We start from the raw sequence: 25,052 nt of genomic DNA, 5'->3' as shown, positions 1-25,052 counted from the left end.
CAGCGTTAGTATCGATACTGGATACTTGGATCGATCCAGCCACTTCTAGCCCAAGTGGCTGAAAAAACAAACCACTGAATGCAATTGTGACGCCTTGTTCAGCAATTGGATGTACAAACCTAAATGTCGCATTAACATACAGCAATTTTTAGGAAACCTAAATCAAAGGTTTTATGATATTTACCCCACCCACACTGCTGTTTTCTATAATGAAACTCAAGGCCAGTAGCTGATTGTCGATGTTAAATAGGGAGCATGCAAATAAAGTGTACACGGGAAGAAAGGGATTGTGAAATCATGATAGCTAATGATGTTGCTTGTATCTGAATGCCTCATTATCATTCATTAGCATGAATTCAGTACTTGAATGCCTCTTTATCTCTCTCCATTGCTCCCTCTGCCTCTCTCCATCCATCTCTTCCCCTTGCCCTCTCACTCTCTCTCTGGCATCTATCACATCGTTTCTCCACACAGTCCCCCCGCCCCCACCCCGACCCCATCGTCACATTTTCTCACTGTCCCTCTCTAATCTGTAAAACCGCACATTTGGCTCGGTACAGAGAGCGATGAGAGGAAATGTCACATTCCAGCGCAAAGCAGCAGACCATCACACTGGAATGTCAATTGGCCAAGTGGTGTTGGAGGTGGAGGGAAGAGGTGGTAGCGGTGGTGGGGGGACGGCTGGATGAATGGGCGGAGGAGTGGAGGATGACAGGAGCAGCCCCATTCTATTGTGCGTTTTTTAAAGACATGGCGGTTTTTTAATGATTATTCTAATCCCACCGAGGACCTCTCAGCCAGAACTGGGTGCCTTATCTGCCCTCCACAGTCATTCTCTCATTAAAACACAATCACAGGCCACCAACTCTAATAAACCTTCAACTTCCTCTTTGAAAGGGGGGGGGGGGGGGGGGTCGTGCAGATTACAGTAGGTCTGTCTGCCAGCGCCTCTGTACGTGACACGTGGAACAGGAATCCTGCTTCCAATCACTTCTTGTGCAAAAAGGCCTACTTAAAAAAATCATTGGATTTGGTGATATCTTTTTTTATATCCACAATGAGAAAGGTCACTCTTTAATAAAGACTATAAGGATTATGGAGAGTCAAGTGGGATTTGGCTGGCGTGTACCTCGATTGTTTTTGATTGCCTTAGAGAAGTGACTTGGTGCACACTTTTCAAGTCACTGTTCTCTTGGAGTTGTCCAAAGTTAAAATCAAGCCAAACACTTCCAGGCATTGATGCTGCAGCCCACAATCCATTTTGACTACCAAATCCCCCCCCCCCCCCCCCCCCCCCCCCACTCTCTCTCTCTTTTTCTCTCTCTGTGACAAACACACATACACAAACACACACTCCAGACAGGGTTTTAAACCCTCTTTAATCATCAGCTCAAGTGAATATATCAACCCCTGCAGCTTGGCTTTAATTCAGACATGATGCAGTGAAGTGGGCCAGTTTTGTCAGCTGCTTAACAGCTTCAGTATTTAAGTATATATATAAATATGTGTGTGTAGGACTGGATAATAAATCAGATTTACTGACAATAAGAATCTCTAACCAATCTAAATGTACTTTTACAGTTTTCAGTAAAACTAAAGGCTTTTAACTGGCAATATAGCAAACACATTCAGATAAACAAAAGTAAGCCATATTTCATTTGTGTGACTCTATAAACTGTGCAAAGTTTTCAGGAACTTTAGATATTTGGCTCTATTGCCGTCAGGGAGGGAGGCATTACCTGGCAAACAAAGGCCAATTCTTGGCACTATATTGAGAAGTGGTCTCATTTTATCTTTACTGTGCACTGTTGTAATTGCAACAATGTAAACCCTGGAAAAAATGAGGCACATGAAAGAATAGAAAAACTTTTGCTTATGTTAGATTTGTATTGTTGATTGTCATTTATGCTTAGAAATATCTACTCATATATGCTTAGAGTGTTATAATCAATGTCATGTTGGTAGAGGTTTGATCCTTAATAGTCTGCAAAGGCTTTGTGTGCATTCCAGAGTGTTCTGGCATTCACACCCACATCCTGGGAGCATGGGAGAGGTGGTACCTTCTCTTATTGTTTCATGGTAGGATAAACGTAGCTATGTCAGTTTTAGGCTAAGTGCCTTTTGTTTAGATGAACTGCTGGACTTCCAGACCAGCAGGTTTAGGGAAGTCATTATGGGGTCACACTCTGACCCCCGACACACACACACACACACATACACTTACACAACGCACAGGCAACTCTTTGTTTGTATGTATACGTCATATGTTAATGAACCTATGTATATTCATGTAACCTCAATAAAAGCGCAGTGTTATGGGGGAGCGGACGAGAGCGACTGGGGTCAAGTGAAGGAACGGCGCGGTTCTCTCCCTCATGCATGAGTAACACAAAGAACTTTGCCTACTTGGTGTTCAATGCTTTTTGCTGTGCAGTTGAATTGTCCTTAACGTTCCAGCGAATAGGTTTATGCTACAAACCTATCAGCTTAGCTTAGCATCTCCTTGTAAAGGACTGTTGCTGGCTTAATGATGACAGGATGAAGAAAAGAATAGGCATTGTTTCCCACTAGTGATGATTAAGCAAATGGAAATAATGATCCAGCATGAGAACAGAAAAAAAGATATTTTTTTCTCAATGACTGTGAAAAGGAAGACGCCACAGTAGCTGGGATAATATCTTCTCTATTAAAGGTTACATGCACAGCTGCTCCTATCTGACTCGTCCTGGACCTCTGCAATGCACCACCTTTTTGTTTCTGTTTCCTTCCTTCTCCCCTCCAACCCTTTCCGCTAAACCTTCCCTCTGAAACATTCTGATCACCACTAGCTATATCTGAGTGGAAAACAGAAAAAGACTGTCTGCCACTCTCAACAGAGTATTAGTGATCTAAGTCAGATTCTTCTGTAATGTTCCACTTTCATCTACACGAACACTGCTATGATATTTATTTCCAGTCCACCTCCCTCCCACGTCTTCCTGATACATTTTGACAAAAGGTAAACCGCTATGGAGTTTAAGTGCTTCAAGAAATCTTAAGGCCACTGCTTTGGTCAAATTCCAAGTGCTTTGCTGACTTGTCCTTCAGGCCATAGCCCCTGCTTGCATGTCAGATTTGGCATTATGTCCTTTGCATCTGGACACAGCTTAGAGATGTAAGGGGAAGAATTTATGGAAATAATATGCATTAAAAAAGATGAGAGAGGAGCTAAAGTCAGAGTAGGCACCTGTCATTGGTAGTGATTCAGAGGTCTATGAGGCCTCTCACTTTGCTCCTAAATTATTCATACAATCTGTCAATGCTGCTGTCTAGGCAGACTCCTCTCCCCATGTGTTCAATGATGACAGAAATCCTGCGCTATGTTCACTGCTATCTTCTGCAAATCCCTCACTGTACACATCCACACTCGCAAAACTTCAGCACATGCTTTCGTGTGTATGCGCGTCTGTAGATATTAGTGTGCTCCCGCTTGGTACTGATAAATATGGCTACACATGTGCTTGGGTGTCTCCTCTTGAGAATTTCAGTAACTTTAGAATCATTTTTCATCGTTGCGCTCTTTGTGAACGTTGCCTTATGCCTCTGTAATGATGCATTATGTATATTAGATGCAAAACACACTGTGGAATATGAATCCAGGCACAAATGTGCACATGCAAGCGTCACAAACACATATGAAGAAGGAGCTCCTTTGTTCTTTCCCATCTTGGTGAGAAGTAGCTCTGCAGCACTTTTACATCTCTTTGTGGGAGACTAAGAAAAAAAAAGACAAACATCCCTCAGATCTTGCAAAAGAGTATATTGTGGAAACACAAGCATCCCCAACATGGTAAAAGTCTTAATATCAAAAACAAAGGGTGCAGGATGCACCGATGATGAGCCTTGAATGATTTTTCACACTGCACGGCAGTCTTCTCTTTAAATTGTATGATCTTGTGAGCAAATGAAATAGAGCTTTAACGTTTTGCCAGTTTTTTTTAATCTGTCTTGGTTTTAAAAGTGTGGGCCACACTGTTAAAACCAAGACAGACGCGGCCGTAGATTGTAGTGGTCCAGGCTACTGTCGCTCAGCATTAAGATGGATCATGTCTCATCTTTAAGGCATTACTACTCAGACTGTTGACACTTTGGTTTTTAAAGCAGTCTTGGTGTCACAGTGGACCTTTTTCTTTCATATTCTATTAAAGAAACTGCTTCTGTGTTCTTACACCGTGTTTTGCCAGAAGCCTCAGAGATGATATAAGCAGCTGAATAAACAGACTAATAGAAGGATGCAGAGTTAGAGACACTAATATATTTGTATGAACACACTTAAAATATTGTGCCTGAATACACAGGATGTCTGCTTCCAGCAGTGATTTCTAATTAAGAAATACTCACTGAGAATATTATCAGTGTAACACAAACCATGGTTAACAGCTTTACCTCCATGGCAACTAAACATAAAATTCTCAGAAACTCCCTGCCTCTCTCTGAGCAGTTAGCCATTGTTTCATGGTAACCTGTAGGTGCCAACTCTTTACTAAAACACTACTGTTTTTTCCCCTTCATTTCCATTTCATCACATCTGACGTTTCACCTCGTTGTGTTGTTGCATATTGTCACAGGACTTGTTACGGGACTTACTGCAATGATAAGATAAGACCTGAAGGCTCAACAGTAAATACGTTCACATCGACTGAGGGCTTTGCCTTTTGCCATTCCTGTTTAGACGTTCCTTTATCTCCCAGAGACATCTCTCCTTGCAACAAGCTTAACTTCCAAATTCTGTGGGGGTTGGGAATGCTTTCCTGTGATCACGTCATGGTGTCTTGTAGCTGGTTAAATTATGACCACGAGGTGATGGGATCAAATAGAATAATCAAATCGATCATGAGTGTATTTTTTGATAATATAAACCAATGTCTTGGATGTTACTGATGATCTTTGGCAAGAGTGCATTAAGAATATATATTGTAGTTCTATAAATGCTAGACATTGTCTGATCCAATTTAAGGCTGTGTATAGGTTGCATTTTTCTCCCACTAAAGTGGAAAAAATATATAAGAACGTTTCAGCCCTCTGTGTTAAATGTTCAAGTGGTCGAGGAACTTTATCTCATCTTTTCTTTCAATGCCAAAAACTACAGCTTTGATTTTCTGACCAAAGCCATTGGCAGGGAGGTCCCATGTACCCCCTTTGCAGCATTGTTCGGGGTGTCTGAACCGGGATGGGCAAGGGACAAGACAGAGACGCAGGTTGTGTCAATGACTACACTTGTGGCCAGAAAGCTGATACTTCTCTGCTGGAAGTCTGATAAACCTCCTACCTTCGAAATGTGGTTGAGAGAATTTGGAAATGTACTCCATCTGGAGAAAATCAGGTTTACCTTGTCTAACCGAGAGAGTGTGTTTTATAAGATTTGGCAACCAGTCATTAGCCTGATGGATAAACTTAAGTGAAATATACTCTGTCTTAACATTTATGTATGCTGTATTACCACCTTATTGACTTGCCGTCCACCTTCTATTGTGTTCTTTTGAAGGTGATTGTTGTATACTGCTCAATTATAAAATCAATAAAAATATATTGAAAAAAAAAATATAAACCAATGTCTGTATCTGTTATATCAAAGTGGTCGCCAAATCACTTTTTCCCCCACGTCTGTCTTTTCTAAGTCAGAAGTATAGCAACTTCTTTTTTCCTTTCTTCATCTTTATGGTGATCATTATCCCCTCCATTGTCTTGGACCTTGTTGTAGATATGATCTGTCACACTGTTTTTCATTATTCAGATGGTCGTTAGTCAAACGTTATCTCTCCCATAAGTCTCCTACCATCCTGACACTTCTTTAAGCAGAAATATCTGTCTTTTGCCTTCACTGAAAGCTAAGCCTTGTGATCCCAGTCGGACTTTTGTTCTGCTTCATAGTGCCTTTGGAACTTATTTCTCCGAGGATTGTTTTTTAAATACGGTTTAAGTGCTGTTAATGCATGGGCTGTTATGGCGGAGACGCCGGAGGGAGAGGGTAGACCCAAATTGCAGAGTTAACATGGTTTGGACATGAAAACTTCATTACACAAAACTCAATACTCAGTGATACTAATTATAACGAGAAAGCCGTGATTGGAATCCGGTGCTTGCAACTAAGAACAGATAAACAGGCAATGGGTTGTGGTTCCGGGAACAGAGTCACTGAAACAGAGGGAAAGAGGAGTCAGGCAGTTCGTTGGTGAGAGCTCCGATATATTATTTGTCCACAGTCCGGTCATGGCGTGGGGGGAGAAGCTGATGGCAAGGTTCGGGTGAGTGCTTGTTAATCCTGAGAGTCCAGTGGATCTGAGAGATGGAGGCAGGGAGGCAGGGAGGGAGGCAGGGAGGCAGGCAGGCGAAACAGCGAACCAGATTAGCAAGGACAGTGGCTGTGGTGGATTGCAAGTCCAGCGTCGTGCAGGTTTTAGTTGATATCATCCCATTCCTTTAACTTTAGGTATTATACTTTTGTGATCTTACCTCTGTACACCACCACAGTGCATTTTAAAGTCAACAAGTCACTGAAGTGCAGACTTTCAGATTTTATTCCATGGGTTTCACAAAAGTATGGCATTAACAGTTTAGGACAGTTTTAGATAGAGTTATCCATTTTTTGAGGCTCAAAAGTAATTGGATGAACTAATATCATTTTAAATATAAACATTATTTTTAACATACAGATACATGGAAAAGTCTGTGCGATCCAAGGTCGCTTGAAGTCTAGACTCCATGGACCCCAAATACCACATTATCTCCTTGAACAGTTACTATTTGTTTGTGGGTCTGTCTGCATTCAGCTTTGTCTTCATTAACTGAGAAGATCTATTGGTTTGAGATGGTGATGGCATCCCATTCTTGAACCAGTGTTTGTCGCAAGACAGCCAGTGTGGTTATGTCAGTCACTCTGGAATGAACAGCACGGCCAGGCTGATCTCACAAGTGTTCAGTGGGGTTTAGTTCAGGACTGCAGGTAGGCCATTCTATCCTCTCAAGTCCCAAATTCTGGAAGTAGTGTCTGAGTTTTTTCCCCTCACTGTGGAGATATGGGATTGGTTGCAGAATCTCAGCTCAGTATCTGCCAGCACTGAGATTGCCTCCAGTGATGACAAGTTTTGTTTTTCCAGTGAGAGCTATGCCATTCCACACCATCATACTGCCTCCAACAAAGGCTATTACCCTATCAGTACAGCAATCAGCATAGTGTTCTCCGCGTCTTCTCCACACTTTGACCCTACACTCATATTGCTGTAGGCAAAATCAGGACTACTTTATGAACATAAAGTTACCCCACACATTCAGATTCCAGTGTGCATGAAGCACAATCAGGCCTGATGATAAAGGAAGTTATGGCAGGCCTCTTGGCAGTCATATGAAACCAGAGATTCGCTGTGTGCAGTCAATCTGGATTGTCTGTGTAGAGAGCTGTCGGCCATATCATGCTGCAAACCTTGACTTAGAAATCTGTAGAAGACTACTTATGCTTTACAAGTGCTGGTAGGGTTTTGGTGGTGTCATCTTCTTGAGATGCCCACTTCGTAGCCTGTTTCTGATTTGCACCGTTATATGGAACTTGGCACTCCAACTTGGAGACTGTACTAGGCCTCACCCCAAATAAGTCTGCAACTTGGTTTTGTGGAACACCAGCTTGAAGTTGCCCTAAGGCATGGGCACTATCCAGATCAATCAAACGTGTCATGCTTGGAGCAGACACCGACTGACCGCTGCAGCAGGGTCCATGCTCACAGGTGCAGCTAATCAGATTCCAATTGGGCACCTGATTATCAGCACCTGGTGTACCAGAAGCTCAAAATAAGATTCAAGAACAGACTAAGCTGTTTGGCACTGGCAGAGAAGATCTGGCAAGTTTTTCATAGGTACAACTCACACACTAAACTCTGCTGCTCAACCCAAAAATGTATTTTCCTTATAGATCTGACACCATTTAAGGGGACATAAAAGGGATTTCCAACTGTGTAAGATTTATTGCCAAGAAGCATTGTTGCAACAAAGAAATAATCGACCAAACACAAATGTCTTTACTGTACTATAATCAAGGTAGGAATATATGCAACTTCTATCTGTTTGAACTGAACACAGCCTTGAGTGCATGCCAGACTGACATCGTTGAAGTGGCTGAGACTTTGCATGTTCAGCACACACTTATTTAGTGACACTTGGATATCCATCTATTACATTCCTTCAAAGTCCTCACAATAAATAATTTTGATATAATGCACATGGCTGTTTTGTGTATTTTAGGTTAACCAGATAATGGAAGCAAATATAAGCATGGAGTTTATAGCGAAGGTATAACAACCTTCGATCAAATAGGAATATTATGTTTCTTATGAATCATTTTTAAATCCAATTGCCATTCTATTGTATATATTAATCGGCATCTGTGGGTGGACAGCAAAGAAAGAATTTCATTGCACAGAGAAATGCCTTTTTCTCTTGTGACACATGACAATAAACACTTTGAATCTTGAATCTGTTCCTATATAATTCTTCAATCTAATCTATAATATAAAGTAATGAGGGTTTGAACAGTGTCTGGCTATACATCGAAAGTTTGTACAGGCAAGGTTCAACTCTTTACCCCTTGAAAGCTGACCAAGAGTCACCACTGCAGCTCTTTTCTCAGCGGTTTGTGTCATATTTCAGGCCTGCTTATTAAATAAAATGACTGGATGTGCATCAAAAAAGAGGTTTATTGATATATACTTAGGTGTCAAAATTAATATTTAAATGTTAGTGGCCATTTCATCAAATGCATTCTTTATGTAGAAAGAGTCCAGGAATTTTAAACATCCACACAGCAGAGTAGTCAAGCTGGGCTGAACTTCCTCTGACATGCTCATGCTGGTATAGTAAAAACACAGTGTAGCCCAGCTTCCCAGTAGCTTCCACAAAAACAGTCATTAACCTTACCTTGGAGCAAGCAGCTGGCCTTTGACCCTCAAATACAATTCTGAACATCTATTCACATAATGCCGGTGAAAAATCAACCACGAACACATTTATATTCCTACTAATTCCACCCGTCCCCTAGAACAACCTCTTGTTATTATATTCAGCTCTCCCTTTTCTTTGTTCTCGTACACCAGCAACGCGCCGTGCATGCAGACCATACAAAAGCAGCCCCACAGCCAGGTGTGTGACTCTGTGGGGGTTAGCTCTACAAATCAGTGAGCCAGTTCCATGACATCACATCTCCTGTGGTGCCCCAACCATTTCCTTTCTCCTGTCCTTCATCTGCCAGCAGGTGATCCCAATCTGCTTATTTGGATTGTATTTTTTTTTCCTATGCAGTGTGTAAAGAACACACAACAATAAAATCAACTCAATCTGAGCCAGTGTTTCCTTAAAGATGTACAGTGGCACCGAGTGGTATCTAATCCATCTTTATTTTTTTGACATGTTAGCATCCACTCATACAACATCCAAAGTCAAATTCTCTTGTTCTTATCACAAATCACAAGTTTAGGCCTTGACTCATAAGGTGTCGTAGAAAGTAGAGTGTGGCTGGTTAACCTTATGACGCGATGCTCCTTTCCAGGCTGTCTCTCGCTTGTTCTTTTATTTTTTTAAATCTTGTGTTTCTCTCCACCAAAGTATTTAATATGTGCCTTGGGGGAGGGTGGTAGCCAATATGTTTACCTTGGCTCTCGCAGCCACTGACACACAACAGTGTTTGTCATGTGTAGACACTCAAGAGGATTATACAAAGACAGAAACAAGCTAGGTTTATCAGCTTCAGCCCGACAAGAGAGCATGAGTACACACACACACTAAAAAACTAATCTTACAGCAAGAAAACACAAACACACACAAATTTCTCCCACTCCCCTTCAAGCTGCTTCAATTCACTGCACTTATATCTGAAGGAATTAGCTCCCTGCGTGTTGTCTTTCATGCTGTGTAAGGTACACAAAAATGCTTTTCTCTTCAAAGAGAAAGTTTCTTTACTTCATAATTGATAATCCTGCTCTTGACATGTTGATTTTCCAGGCTGGGTTTTGTTCCCAGGACAACAAAAGCATGCATGCGTTCTCTGATGCTCTTTTTCTGCTCTTGTTCCATATTGTATGGCTATGTCTATTTTAGTAGAAGCCCCTACGGGTTGTTCCACAATCACGGAGGATAATTATTAAGGAGTCGTACGCATACAAACTTGTTTGTATCAATATTGTTTCTCGGGGCCTTAACTTTACCTCTATCTGTCGCGTTGCACCGAGACCCTTACCTAACAGAAAATTCCAACTTTTATATATTATAATCTAACCAAAATATCCAGGGGATTCTCTTTTCCCCGTCAAGAAATGTTGGTTCTCTTAACAGCAGAAATACTAGCACGCACACACACGCACAGAGTCACAGCAAGTTCTCCCCTTTGCGATAACTCCTACAAAACGCCTGTCATCCTTACTCAGTCATACACAAGCGGGGAGTCAGCGCAAGCCGATGGATCAATTTAGTAGAGAAAAGCTGTGGCATTCTTCAAATGTAATGGGCTTTGATGTCGACGCTGAGCTGCATTACAGAACCTCACTGAAGCCAGTGAAACCTCTTTTTATCTGTCTGTTTCCTATGCAGAGGACGTCGGCAGGAAAAATACCTCACTTCTGCTGCACAGATGCTTTTTTTCCCCTTATTATTGTTCAAAGACATCTGCATTCATCTTCTTGTATTAACACCTCTGTATTGGAGAATCTCACGCTGACCCTATTTTCGTGGACGTGATCAGTTTGGGACTGAGATTATAATGAGAAAAATAAAATATAATAACAGTCTTGTGAAGTGTGACTCCATGCCTTAGTCTTTAGCAGGTATAGACTGCCCCCTGGTGGAACCTCGATTCATTACATATATGTAGGCTATTGCAGGTTTAGAGTTTATGTAAAACAACAACAAAAACATGTATTAACATATTTTTGATTGTGCTGCTGCCGTCACTTCCTTCAATTTAACACATAAGGTCTGGGTTGGATTAAAAATAACCAACTTTGAATTATGCACCATTAATAAAAGAAATGCCTGAAGGTTGTGAGTCATCATAACCCCTGCAATTTCTTTAGAGCTGGTGTAGTTAATCTAGAAATAGCTTCCAATTGGACATTCACAGGGAATACCCATTCAACCTCTTCTAATTTAAATTTCTATCCACAAGAGGAAATCATGGACTCCTTTCACACTGCCGCAGCTGCAGCACTTCACAGATCTCTCAGTAATTATAACAGTTTCCCTGCCAAAGTGTGTTATTATCAGTATGTGAGGCATGTTTTGCTCCCATCAATTCTTCCTACGTGTCGGTTTCTGTCATGCTGTGAATTGTAATAGATCCTGGCGCTCCCATTTGGCGTGAAATGTAGCCAGAAAAACTGGCAGCGTGACATTCAAATCACTCAGACACAAAATTAAAGGAAGATAATGCAGAATGTGAGAATTTTTTTTTTTATTTATAACAACATTTAAAAAGTTAAATCTGGGAGGGAGGGGGTGGGGTGGGCAAGCAGGTAAGAAATATTCAGATCAAGATCATTCGCTGCTCTTGGCTTGAAGGGTGGGGGGATTTAAAAGCAAATCCGTCATCTGGCGCACATTGTTCTCGCTTTCGGCAGATTTGCATGCACCCATTGCTGACAGAGTGGTACTAAAACAGGCATGTCTTCAGTTCACACGCAGCCCACAGACCACTGACCGTCCAACCACAGCAGCCAACGTTTCCTGTAAGATCTGCAGCACATAGCAGGAACAAGTCGCCATGGTGCTTTTCACAGCCTTTTTATTTTTTCCTGAGCAGACAACTGTGCGGCTCATTCTCATGGGCAATCGCTGCCAAGAACAGGTCGCTGATTATGCCTCGTGTTCAGTATCGGAGACGGTGTGGATTCAGTGAAAACTGGTTTAACTGTGCTCATGGGCATTTTCTGACAGTCCGGTAGCACCGGTGTCAATGAACAGCTGCCAGGGTGTAAAGAGGGGGGCATGCATTAGCAGATGTTTGAACCTACCCAATGAATGGACACCAGCTAAACACTAAGATGACAAAGAGTTAGACTGGGATGAGTTGTTATGTAAAAAAAAAAACAAAAAAAAAAACCATTGTGAATTGTAATCTCACAGCGGCGCAGAGTAAACTAACGTGACATAGCTGGCTATGATCGACACAGATCATTATTCTATTCATGGAAATCTCTTCAAACGATAACACTGACAAACAGAAACATGCAAGAGGTGTGAGGGACTGTAGGTGAGCATCAGAAAACAAAGCCCCACCAAAATGATTTTACTGTGCAAAAGTATTTGTCTTAGAAACTGAGTCAGAGAGGTGAAAAAAATCGCCTCTGTGGACATGGAATTAAATCCCTTTTCTGATTTGAGTTAGCTTTATTGTCTGGAAGCAGGAAACTGACTTTCGTGTCTCCCTGTCATAAAAACTGTATCTGTTAAGTGTGTTGCTGGTCTAATTCTTATTATTTAAAGTGATATGTTGGCCAAGAAATGTTTAAAAAAAAAGTTTGCTGCCCACCATACAAAAGGCATAAAAGGAATCAAGGCTAGCTTCAGCATCCATGATATAGACAGACATAAACACAGTGACAAGTTGGCCAGCTATTTATATAAAGCAATTAATATAGAAATATCAATGGCACATGTATCAATTTTTCTTTTTTAAAATCACCCAGTTAAGCCTGTGGCGTTTAGTAAATTAGCTCTATGTTACTTTACAGCTTCAACATTCCACGGAATGTAGCACTATCTCCACAAAAGATCACCCAGTTCATCATCAACGCCATGTAAAAACTAAGACTTGCAGGTCTCCTGGTGGGTCAGCCCAGGCACTCAAAGGCACCATGACTTTGGTGGTAGATGGGCCAGAGTTAGGTGTCACCACCTATACAGACTCAAACTTTACAGTAACTGTTATCAGTGCAGACAACACACCATATCTACTTTTGAAAAAAAAAAAAAAAAAGAAGTGGAAAAAAAAGAAGTGGAAAAAAAATGGCTTGTGTCAAGAGTGACTTGTTATTTCACACCTGACACACTTGACCATCAGCATGCATAATCACAGGTTCGTAGCATAATGCAAACCTGCTGCTATCTCAATGCCATCATTTCACTGAAAAAGAAAAAAAACAGCAGCTTTTATTCTTTAAAAAGTGATACTCAAGTTGCTGCCATGTGATAGTATAAATTACTGGATTATTCGCCAGTGCTAAATAGGGATCTTAGAATATTCTTTAATAGTACAAACTTAGTTATAGTCAATAGCGTAGATGAAGTTAACATGCAGGCATTACAAATAGTGTTGTGCAGCACAAGACAATCACTGTGAATTTTCCCCAAAAAATATTTTGGCACATGAACTTTCACCCTCTGGAGGTTCATAGTCTTGCAAAAAATATCTCTACAAATTAAGTGCAGATTGCTGTTTATGCTTATTTCAGCTCTCTTCCTTCTGAATGCAACAAATGCAGCTGAAGTAGACTATATATGCACGTTTAACAGTTGGGCTGATGCTATTGCATGATTTTCTAAATGTAACAACTGGAGTGAAACAGTGACACCCAGTGTTAGTTTTCTGCAATGTTATCGATTTCCCCACAATTCATGATCAATCTTTGGTCAACCCTGTAGTTGTCACTGGTACAGCACGTACAGTGTGTGTGCAGAAGAATATTCTGGTGTAAGAAATATATGAAACACTCAAAACAGCAAAAACCTGACTCTGACCAACTGGATTGTGTGATAAAAATCACAAGCTTTTAGCTAGCAGCCAGGTGATCTGGCCTTCAGTTGTGACTCGAGCACAGTCCATAGAAACGACACAGGATAGTCCCAAACCCAATCCTGAAGCTCAAAATGTGTTGTGTGTGCATTTGTTTGATTTCACCTCTTTTTTAATGTGTTGTGCATAATATTGGTGTCAGTTAGCCGTGGTCTCAGTACCACTGTGCTGGAGGGTCTAGCTCTGAGAGAAGTACTCAAGGACAAGGCGGAGGTGTCCCAGGCGATCTTTGAGAGAGTTCAGGGACAGGACGGTGGTCTGATAGGCGGGGTCCAGCTGGAGGACAGACAGCAGCCACCAGCACCATCCTGGACCATTAGGCGAAGCCTAAAAGAGAAAGTTAAGCCTCTGTAATCATGAAAATACATTAAGTGCCAAACCAGTCCAATAACCCTGTGATGCTAATGAAAACTTAAATTCTCTCAACCGACAATCGTCAATCCAATAATCGACGATGGGCGATACATTCACGCCTGTGCAGACTTTTTGACAGGTGCAGCAATGTAATCAGGCACAGACTGATTTGCGCGTTTACAACTCAGAAGTCCAAACATGAACGAACTAATTTCCCCCAAAAATTAGGGCTGTCGGCGTTAATGCGGTCATCACAGTTAACTCATTTGGAGCACAGAATGAACAAACTTTGGACAAACTGCCCGAAATCCGTTGACAGAGACATTTCAGGGATTTTGAGTCAGTCTGTGCTCCAGATGGGTTAATTGTTAATCATGTTAGTCGTGATGACGGCGCGTTAACGCTGACAGCCCATTTGGGATGAAAAAGGGTAAACCTAAGGATGTAACCAAAGCGGTGTGCCACTTGTGCAGATGTATAGTACGAGGAAAGTACTCAAACACGACTTGAGCGTGTACGTGTCCGCCATCCGACTGAGTATGCTAGGCTAGGCTATCACCAGCTTCTGCAGCTCCATCAACAAGCATTTCGGCGCACTCTGAGGAGGGTGCATTTGCTCGCAGATGAAACAAGGTGCTGTTAAAACAACGCTATTACTTTTTTTTCTGTTGACTTTTCTATTAGCTGCATCATTATTAGCAAACGTACCCACTGGCAAATAAATGAATAAATCGCCCTTGTAAAAACGATCGCCGATGGGCTCAGCCTCGGCGATAGTCGATATATTGACCAAACCTAAGTGTAACTGAATAATACTCTGGATAATTCTCTGTTCCACTACCATAAAATCATTTAAAGAGATTGAAAGATAAAAGAAAAGCCATTCTTTAAAGCTCTACTACTACTCAAAACCAACATCTGAATATAAAATTTGGACGTAGCTGCAATTATATAATCTCACTGGTCAATGACGTGCTGAGGCAAAACCTCAGTGTTTTTGCTATTGCTATTATAACTTAAACATTACTATTACATACTAATACGGCGCATGAAAACATTTACATAGACATCGATCAGAATACTTAAGAAAAAAAATGAATCTTTTAGATTTTTTTTGCACTCATGATAACACTGGTCACTATTTGACATTTAAAAGGGTAAAAGCAGTGGCTTCTGAGCATAGTGAGGGAAATGAGTTTTACAAAGGTTAACAGGGCAAACATCACACTTAAAGCACAAACCTGAATGTTGTCCTCCTTATCCGGCATGGCACCATACTGTCTGTTAATCTGTTCGCGGATGCGGCTGCCGAGTCGCTGGTACCAGTCCTGGGCCTGCTGGTACACGCTGTCGTGCAGACGCTGCAGAAGCTCCAACTCACTGCCATCAACCTAAGAGAAAGAGGACACAACGATATTAACAATCACAAAGAGAGAGACAGAGAGAGAAATGCTGCTGTTTGTAATCTCAGAAACCCTCACCTTAATGTCCTCTAGGTACTCTATATCAGCGGTGTGGTAACCATCCCTTTGGCCTCTTTTCAGTACCTTGAATCTGCTCCCACCAATTGTTTCCACATAAGAACGTCCATCAGGCAAGAGCTCCAGATCGAGAATCTCCAGCATACAGCCATAGTCTGCGAATCTGACGCACAAGAGATAAAAAGCAGTCTTTAGGTTCGACATATTAAAATACATCTTCACGCAATAATTAGAAAATTATGCAGGAAGAATATGAGGGGGTTGGAGTAAAGCTTATTTTGAGATAGTAATGTACATAAACTAGTTTTGTTTTGTGCGTTTTCAAGGCATTATTAGCTTGAAGGAACACAAGAACGTAACTGGAAACCATGTCAACCTGTGACACAAAGATGAGGATAACTTAAAAATGATTAAGGTCATCAAAGTCCCACCATGACTGCTGTCTCCCTACAAGAACATGGTATACCCAGCACAGACTGTATATATACACATATCGGATGGATGAGATTAGTTAGATTAGATTAGTTTCTGGACCACATTTTAAAGCCTCAACATTAGTGTCTATGGTCTCTGGATACTGACTTGCTTTTTGGGGCCAAGAGTCCAGTGGCCACTCAAGGAACTACAGATTTTTTTTCCAGTCTGTGCTGGCTTTACTTTTCAGCCCTGGAGGTTGTAGTGTGATCTTTAAAGGCACGCTATTCAGAAGCAGATGAAAATGCACAGCAGATCTCATGGCAAACCTGTGACCATGTTGTTATTTTCCCATCCCCTCGGGGTCACAGATCAGTGATTTAAACTTTGCCCCTGCGCTGTCTACTTGCGGTGCCCTGCTGACATTCCCATCAGGTTCCACCTAGCCTGTTGTGAGCTTCACAGTCGGGAAAATGTCAAACCCAAATCTCTCTACACACACAGACAGCCTAGAGAAAATAATCTTAAATTTCTATACACATGCAATCATATAGGCCACTGTTCTCATCCCAACATCATCATCATAATTTGATGTACAGTACGCTACGTGTGGAAATAGGTAGAAGATTCTGTTGCATACCCTCTGCCATGCTCGTAGCTGCACATGCCAAACTTCTTGGTGCCGGTTTCCATGCAGCGGCGCATCATCAGCCGATAGCGAGGCTCAAACACATGCAGTGGACAGGGCACTCCAGGGTAGGCCACGGTGCAGACAAATATAGGGATGTCCTTAGTGAGACTAGAAGAAAGAGAAAAGACCACAACTGTAAGGACAACAGGCTATTTTGTGAAAAAACAATCTATTAAAGTCGCGACAATAATTAGGTGTAGACTGTGTCGGTGAAGCGCCTACTTTGACAGTTCGGCCATCTCAGCATCGTGGACCTGTTTCCTCTCAGCCAACTGGGGGGCAAAAAGTCGGGTCATGATGTCCTGGAGCAGAACTGTGGGGTTGTACTTCCTGTTTCTGAAGTACTGGAAATGAGAAGAAAGAAAAGATACTACAGTACTGCAAAAAATAAACAAAAAAAACCCTGCAACCATTAAAAAAAATTATACTTTGCACTGTTGTGCTCCATCATTAATGTGAGTGTCAGGGTGCTCATAGATATATATTTGTCTGTGACTGATTTGTCTGTGTTTGATTACAGATACTCCAGTGGCAGTAGTCCAGCAATGGAACTATGAAATGCAGTGGTGCAAGTATGCATATAATATGCAAATACGCAAATTAGCAGCACAAGTAATTTCTACTGAAGCCACCCTTAAAATATTGATTTTTTTTTTAAATATAGTACATTTTTAAAGTCTTGTCTCAGCTGTATATACAGCTACTGTCGAAAAATATAACTGTGCTGATATAAATGTGTGATTACTTCATTTTGGCTATTTTACTCCGCCTAGCTGGAAACATGCCTTATAGGTATCATCTCATCTTCCCATTTACTAAAATCAACTTGAATCCGTGCTGGATGTCTTCAGTTTCAGTGTTATTCCTCTGTAGTCCCGCATATAGCAACTGATACGAGTGTTGTTCTAAAATTCCCTGAAGTTTTTCCTCTTGGGCTAACAGACCAGCTGCGCCATATCCTCTAAGTGTCTTTTTCTTATGGCCTGTTAGTATTTTTTATGCTAAAACTTTACTTTTTTTTCCTTTTTTTACTTCAGCCACAGTTAGCTTTATTAGGTTAAAATATATTCAGCAAAGCTGTTATTTATTTCAGCCCACTTTTAAAGCATGATCACCCCTGTGGAAAAACTTTGGAAAGTGTGCCTTTTCTTCCTTTCTCTTCAGATACTATTGTTTCAGTGTCTTCAGCCAGACCTTCTCTTTCCTTTGTTTGAATGGTACAGATTTAAATGTGTTTCCTTATAAACGGTGAAATGGGGATAAAAGAGCGTGATAGCATGTTGTATGTTGCAGATTGCAGGTAGCAAGCCAGAGCCCACTGGTTTAGAATGATTCAGATTGACTGACACACACACAGTATTAAGAATTAAATTGGCCAACATAAATCCAACATTGATTTTGAGTGTGCTTAGTTTTCTTGCACAGAACAAGAACATTTCTATTAGAAAATGAGGCCCAGTATCTTTGCACACATTGTCACAAAAGTAGAGCATTGAAAAGATTCATGTCAGAGTGCCTGAGCTAAATCTGGCGCCTGAAGACCGCAATGTGGTAGCATTTTATAATAATAAAAGTACTTTTTTACTTAAAGTGGAGCTGTTTGGCCTTCTTCCCATTGGGTTTAAATGCACTCAGTCTAGTTACCTCTTGCAGCGGCTGTTTGCAGAGTGGACAGCGGAGGTTGTGGTCTAGGCTCCTCTCGATGCAGTTTTTGCAGAATGTGTGCCCACAAGGAGTTGTGACTGGCTCAAAAAATAACCTTTAGAGGACAGACATAACACATTAGGCTGTTTATGCTATGTATGATTTAGCTGTTAAATCTGGTGAGTGCTGGCATGTGTGCTAAACACTAACCAGACAAAGCAAGGAAAGCGAGACCAGCCAGATATATGACCCCGTTACAAACAGCGGTGCATTATTGATTGCAGCGAGCAGTCCAACACACTCACCTAATGCAGAGAGGGCACTCAAAGTCCGACACAGTGAGAATAACCATGCCGTTCTCTCTCTCGTGATAACTTTCACCTAAGACTGAAAGAGAAAAGACACAAAAACAGATTCCCTTGAAATGTTTGCAGTGAGTTTGACCTTTCGGAAAACAAGTCCCGATCATCGTGTAGTTTCAAACCATCTGCTGTGTGGCGGGGGTGGAGAAAGCTGTTTGCAGTTGCAAAAGACAAAAATGACTCCTACTGGGCACGCCGATGTTAAAGATGAGAGTCAAATCATAATGAATGCGAGCACCGATATATTGACTTACACTTGCCATGCAAGTCTTCTTTCCTCGTCATCATCTCTTCATCCTCGTCAGCAGCGGGGAGGAAGGAAACCGCTTGGCAGAGGCTGAGGCAGCATTCAGTGCCCGTGTCATGCTTCACCTTGGAGAAAGCAGATATTAGGCTTTATCTGTTAGGATTTATTTTTAAGTGCATAAGCTTCCCCACACTCACCTCATGGGAGGACCTTAAAACAGAGGAAATTCCAGGATTACGGCCATCTATTTGCAAATTCTGACACTCCTCGTGTTTTTTTTTTCTGTTTTTCTTAATCTTTAAAACGCATTTTCTAACTACATATGAAATGTTTACCTGATGTGTATCTCTCCTCCCTTTTCCTTCTCCCTTATCTCCATGAGGATGTTTGAAGCCTTCAGCATGAACCGGCCCTTGCGAGCTGCCGAGGGTTGTGATGGGACAGGGCTCTTTTAGGTACTCGGACACTGCCTGCAAAATGCAGGGCATCTCCTCTGGCACTTCCACTCCCTCTGCCTCCAGGATCTGCCATAATAATAGAATAAGAATAAAATCAATATAAAAAGAAAATGTGCCATGATACCTCACTGTCATCACAGTGAAGTTAGTTCAGTCTTCTTGCAGTAAAACCTAAGTGAAGAGATGCAAATAAAGCTAAAATGAGGGTGTGAACATTAATTTTAAGTATTTTTACAAATATTTTATGGTAGGTACACTAGAATAAAGGGGTAAAAAGGCTTTTTTTCAACGAAATAATAACTCTTTAAGTAAATGTAAGTAAAGTACTTCACCTGCACCATAATACAGCCTGTATAAGTGCCATATTCCTTAAATTTTACAAAGTTTCTATGAAATGATGCCCAGCTTAACATGTATTTACAATATAATTATTTCTTTGTTTCCTGTAAAAAAAAAATGACTACAAATTTATTCTATCATGCATAACTTTAAGCATTTGTAGGTAAATACAACCATATTGCAATTTCAAATAAAAAACATTAAAGTTCCATTTAATTACAGGGGAATTGTGCCTGTAATCATGGGTTATATTATACAGTGCTATCATGTATATTTATTTATTTATCTATTCATTCATTCAGTTGTTTGATTTAAACACACACACACACACACAGAGAGAGAGAGAGAGAGAAAGAAACAAACTAAATCTAAACGGATTTGGAAGTTCAAACTTTAAAATGAGCTCTCTAATAACTGATTGCATCTGTTATTAGAGGTATGTTTGCCTTCTGAACATATGACCCATGGTGTGACCTATAATTTAAAAAAAAATCATACATTCACACATATCAAAAATTTAGGTCAGATCCTAAAACATCTCTTAAGATCACCTGTTCTTTAAATGACTTGTGCAACTCTGCGCAGAATGCTATTGCAGGTGCTGCTTTAACCTTCTATGACTCCAGCCTTTCATTTAGCAGTGTTTATGTCTGTGCTACATCCTGTTATACATAAGGAATCCCACGTGCTCTTCAACTTGAATTACATTACATTTCTCACTGATGAGTTCTTGGGAGGTTTAACAGACCTTCTTAATCTGGCTCTTTGCGGGAACAAAATCAGCTTGAAGTTTTAGGCAACGGTGGAAGTGGATGAGGGCTTCTTTCTGCTGACCCATTTCCAACAGTACATTCCCTTTATGAAAGGAGCCCTGCACAAACAGAATGATGCAATCAGCACATTGGTGTCTGTTTAAGCAAAGACCTCCAGAGCATTTAAACAAAAACTCTACATGAAGTATGTTGCAGAATTACAGATTTTTTTTTTTCTGCACCAGAGGCGGAGTCAGTCAAACTGTAAAATGATGGTGTTACGGAACATTTCCTGTAAAATAACATCTCTGGATATTCAGTTCAATTCAGTTTTAACTATATAAATATAACTATCACAATGACAAGGTGCTTTCTATTGTAAGGTAACGACCCTAATATTAGAAAGAAACGCCAGCAATAAGACAAGCACCAGCTTAGGCCTATTACAGTTTAACTAAGGGAGCGTTCAGGGTCAGCTGATCCAGCCCTAACTATATACTTTATCAAAAAGGAAAGTTCTATGCCTAATGTGAAAAGCAGAGACCATGTCTGTCTCTCAAATCCAAACTGGGAGCTGGTTCTACAGAAGATGGGTCTGAAAGCTGAAGGCTCTGCCTCCCAGTAATCCTAGGAAGTACAAGAAAGCCAGCAGTCTGAGAGCAAAGAGCTCTAATGGGTTGATATGGAACTATGAGGTTGTTAAGATAACATGGGGCCTAATTATTCAACGTTTTGTAAGTGAGGAGAAGGATTTAATCAATGATATTTAATTATGAATTAACATTGATGCAATGAAAAGAACCTAATATGGGAGAAATATGCTCTCTTTCTAGTCCCCGTCAGTACTCAGAATTTTGAATCAACTGAAAACCTTTCAGGGAATTTTTAGAACAACCTGATACTAATAATGAATAGTGCAGCCTAGAAGTAATAAATGCATGAACTAGTTTTTCAGCAGAGGTGAGATAGGATGTTTCTAATTTTAGAGATATTGTGCAAATTAATGGAGACAGTCCTTGTTTAGTATGTGTGCTGAAGGACATATCCTGGTCATAAACAATTCCAAGGTTCCTCATGGTGCTACTAAAGGCCAGGTAATGCCACCCAGAGTAAGCATCTTGTTAGAAACCATGTTTCTAGGATTTCTAGGGCCGAGTACAATAACCTCAGCTTTGTCTAAATTTAGATATAAAAACAGAAACAATGCAATAATGGACTCAGTACAGTATGTTTTTCTGCATTAGCAGTGAGTCACCCACTGGCACGGAGTGATTAAAAGACATTATGACATAAGTAGCTGTTTGCATAACATTGTGAATGACATAACATCAATAAAAGCAGGGGAAATTGCTTCAAATGTATCAGGTCGACATGGTAAGGCAAATTATGAAATGAGGTAACACCTTCTTCCTGCAGTTACGGTTGTGCCATAACATGCATGTTACAAAACCAAGCCGACAGTGGGAGGGTGTGCAGGTTCAAATTTGGCTTTCCCACACCAGAGTGCAGTGAAATGCTATAAATGTGGCACTGTTAATGTTCCCTACAGCAGATCAGCTTTTGTTGTCCGGACAAAAGAACCACACAGACAGCAAAGGCACACTGCGTCTGGCTGGCTCCGCTCCGTTCTCACCTCTGTCCAGCTGGGGCGAAGGCAGCAGAGGTAGTCGAGGTCCGTCAGAGCGTCGGAGACACGCCTCAGCCCCAAGTTCGCTTCGGCCCTGAACACCTTCAAACTCTGGTCGTCTGGGACTAGAGGAAGTGAGAAAAGGTGAGATAGGTGAGGGATGATGGTGTGTGGAGCTTTTGAGGAGAAGTGGCCAAAATGTAAACAATCCAAACATTCAAATGAGGAAACACGCACCAGGTTTTAACAGGCCCACATAACAAGTAGTTCTGCTTTCTGGAGCATGGAGGAAATCGATCCAAGAACTTATGATGCGCCGCTTTAAGGAAATAATTGCTTTTGGCACCACTACTGACCATATAAAACAAACAATGCAATTAAATGCCACTCCTCAATCACTGACATAAAACACACATGGGCACGCTATATAAAGATAATTAATATTTGATCGAGCCCCTCCACCCCCTGGCGCCGACAGCATCTGCACCTTCTGCTTCACATATGTGCACAGTCACCTCCTATTCCAGTCCATTCAAGACTTTCTAGCTTCAGCTGACACACTAGTGTGCATTCTAGGTTCCTGGTGACATTGTTACCTAAAGCTGTTTGACTAGTCATTACAAAAGAACGGGCAAGGTCATGCACATAGGCATTTGCAAACACAAAGTCAGTTCTTGGTAATGACCCTCTGAAACAACAAGTGAAAGTGAACAGGTGCCATGAGAAATCATCAAAAGAAAAGAGAAAGAAGACGAAGGGGAAAAAAACTAGTTCACAAATCTGCAGGGAGCTCGTTACACAAGAGCCCGCAATGCTGGAGCAAGGTAGGTAGAAGTATTTAACTGGATTGGCAGAGGAGGCGAACATGAAGGTTAATTCAACTGATTCCCCATAGCACAAACACTCTCATGATCCCCTGGGCGCCCGCTGACTTGATCGACACATCTAAGGCAGGAGCAAACCCTTTTACTTCCTTGTGGCTGCATGAACCAAAAAAGAAAATAAAAATAAAAAAAACAACCGCACATGCAAAAGACGCCGAAGGTAAGCAGTTGCACAGATAACAGCTTGCAAGGCTGCAGTTGTTTAGTTTTTAAAATATTACAAAACATCTTTAAATTTCCCTCCTCCTGCAGAGGTGCATAAAAGAAGCAACACACACCGACTGAGTCTGTGCCAGATACGTTTATCCAATCGACATCTCACCTTATGTCATAATGCTTAACTGCGTAATACGAGACAGATGTTTCTTCCACTGCATCTTGCTTATTCAGCACAAATCACAAATTACTTTGTTGTTTCAATCAAATGGTTTAATATGTTTGATCATTTTTCATTCTCTATTAACCTTCTTAATAACCCGGGTACTTGGCTTTTAGGGGGGCTGCACCATCACTGGACACCAGCAAAAAGTAAAAGTGCGTAAAAGTGGAAGAAAAGGAGCAAAGAGAGTAATTTGATTCCACGGAAAATAATAATAGTATTTATAAATCAAACAAACACTTAAAAAGAAAGAAAGAAAGAAAACACACACGCACACTTCTGTGTGCCTGCACTTGTCAAGACCTCTCACGTGTGTCACTTACCTAAGTTCAGCCCCTCGTTCGCTAAGCGTAACGCTTCCGCGAACTCGGTGGCTTTGAGTTTCTCCTGAATTTGGCACTTCATCCCCTTCTCTTCGGGCCAGCACTTTTCCACGACGCCGATGAGCAAGACGTTGTTCTTCGTGTTTTTCACCTCCTTTTGTTTTAGCCTCTCTTTGCACAGCGGACATTTGGAAGGCAGGTAGCCCCCGACGCACCTCCGGCAGAACGTGTGGCCGCACGACACGGTCACCGGCTCGCACATCAGACAGAGGCAAAGGGGGCACTCCAGCATTTCCATTGTATTTTTTTTTTTTTTTTTTAACTGGTTATGTCACTAGTACAGTGTCCCACGGGAAGAACTGTCGCTTTGTTCGTCAAAGCACTGCAGATAGACGGTTTGGCGGTATTGTTACTGCAAGGACCCTTTAAATTACATGCTGGCAGCTGGCGATGCACTAATAATAGTGTCACACATCTGCCTAAAGCACACCGCTTTCCGTCCGGCTGCAAAACTGAGTCCTCATACGCTCACCTGGCAAATTTTCTTTTCGTGTTCAAAACATTCAGTGACATTGTTCGTTTTCTCCTCTAACTTAGTCTTTGTATTGGGACAAATGCCATATTCCCTTTTCAATAAAGACTCTCGGCTCCCAGTCCAATGCGCCGGTTTCCTCGACGCTCCAAAAGTCCAAACACGCCGCACGACCGAGGTCGGTAAATCCGCACATTAATGTTATTTCTCTTTAGTAATCCGAGTCCGCTATTAACCCCTGTAGCCTACTTCTCCGCGGCCACGAAGCTAGGTGACTGTGTAACACCATTGCGTTACATAAATAAAGATCACGTGACGCAGCAGCGAGCAATCCGATTGGGTGAAGTGAATGGTTTTCCACCCTGTTGTGAAACCCAACGATGCCGAGTTTCATAACATAATTCCTTCGACTACGCTTCCTATTATTTTCATCTGTACATTTAAACTACCCCAGGGCACGAGTTGATGGTATAGTGTGAGTAGGGGAAAAATGGTGGATATGATAAATCCAAGGGTGGAGAAAATTATGGAAACTACCTTGCCTCAAAGCAGGGAATTCCAGCTAAGGGTAATAACTTCCGAGGGGGTGCGGTGAAAGGATCAGTGCATATTACCTGGTTCTGTCCACCCTGTTTGTCGTTTAAAACAAAAGGTCAACACAAACACAGCTTAACGTCTATGCACAGCTAAAAATGTGCATACAGTTTGTGCCATTACATCATTACATAAAATGCAGTGTGCTGCAGAGCATTTACTCT

The 25,052-nt window shown here is 41.3% G+C and overlaps 1 protein-coding gene across 1 annotated transcript; it reads right to left on the bottom strand.

Annotated features, from left to right (window-relative positions):
• Window positions 1–12,093: 12,093 nt before the first annotated feature.
• On the bottom strand, window positions 12,094–24,602 carry lonrf4 (LON peptidase N-terminal domain and ring finger 4). Its single transcript, XM_085136212.1, has 12 exons — window positions 23,763–24,602; window positions 22,183–22,301; window positions 20,546–20,668; window positions 19,336–19,524; window positions 19,008–19,125; window positions 18,697–18,778; window positions 18,392–18,506; window positions 16,970–17,091; window positions 16,697–16,855; window positions 15,643–15,805; window positions 15,403–15,552; window positions 12,094–14,134 (listed from the first exon to the last, which is right to left on the bottom strand). The coding sequence occupies exons 1-12, from the start codon at window positions 24,058–24,060 to the stop codon at window positions 13,985–13,987; spliced, it is 1,788 nt and encodes a 595-aa protein (XP_084992338.1). The 5' UTR covers window positions 24,061–24,602; the 3' UTR covers window positions 12,094–13,984.
• Window positions 24,603–25,052: the final 450 nt, after the last annotated feature.

This window comes from Neolamprologus multifasciatus, chromosome 2 (genome assembly GCF_963576455.1).
Source record: "Neolamprologus multifasciatus chromosome 2, fNeoMul1.2, whole genome shotgun sequence".
Lineage (NCBI taxonomy): Eukaryota > Metazoa > Chordata > Actinopteri > Cichliformes > Cichlidae > Neolamprologus > Neolamprologus multifasciatus.
The sequence above is the reverse complement of the archived record's forward strand: the minus strand, read 5'-3'. Positions and strand labels throughout refer to the sequence as shown.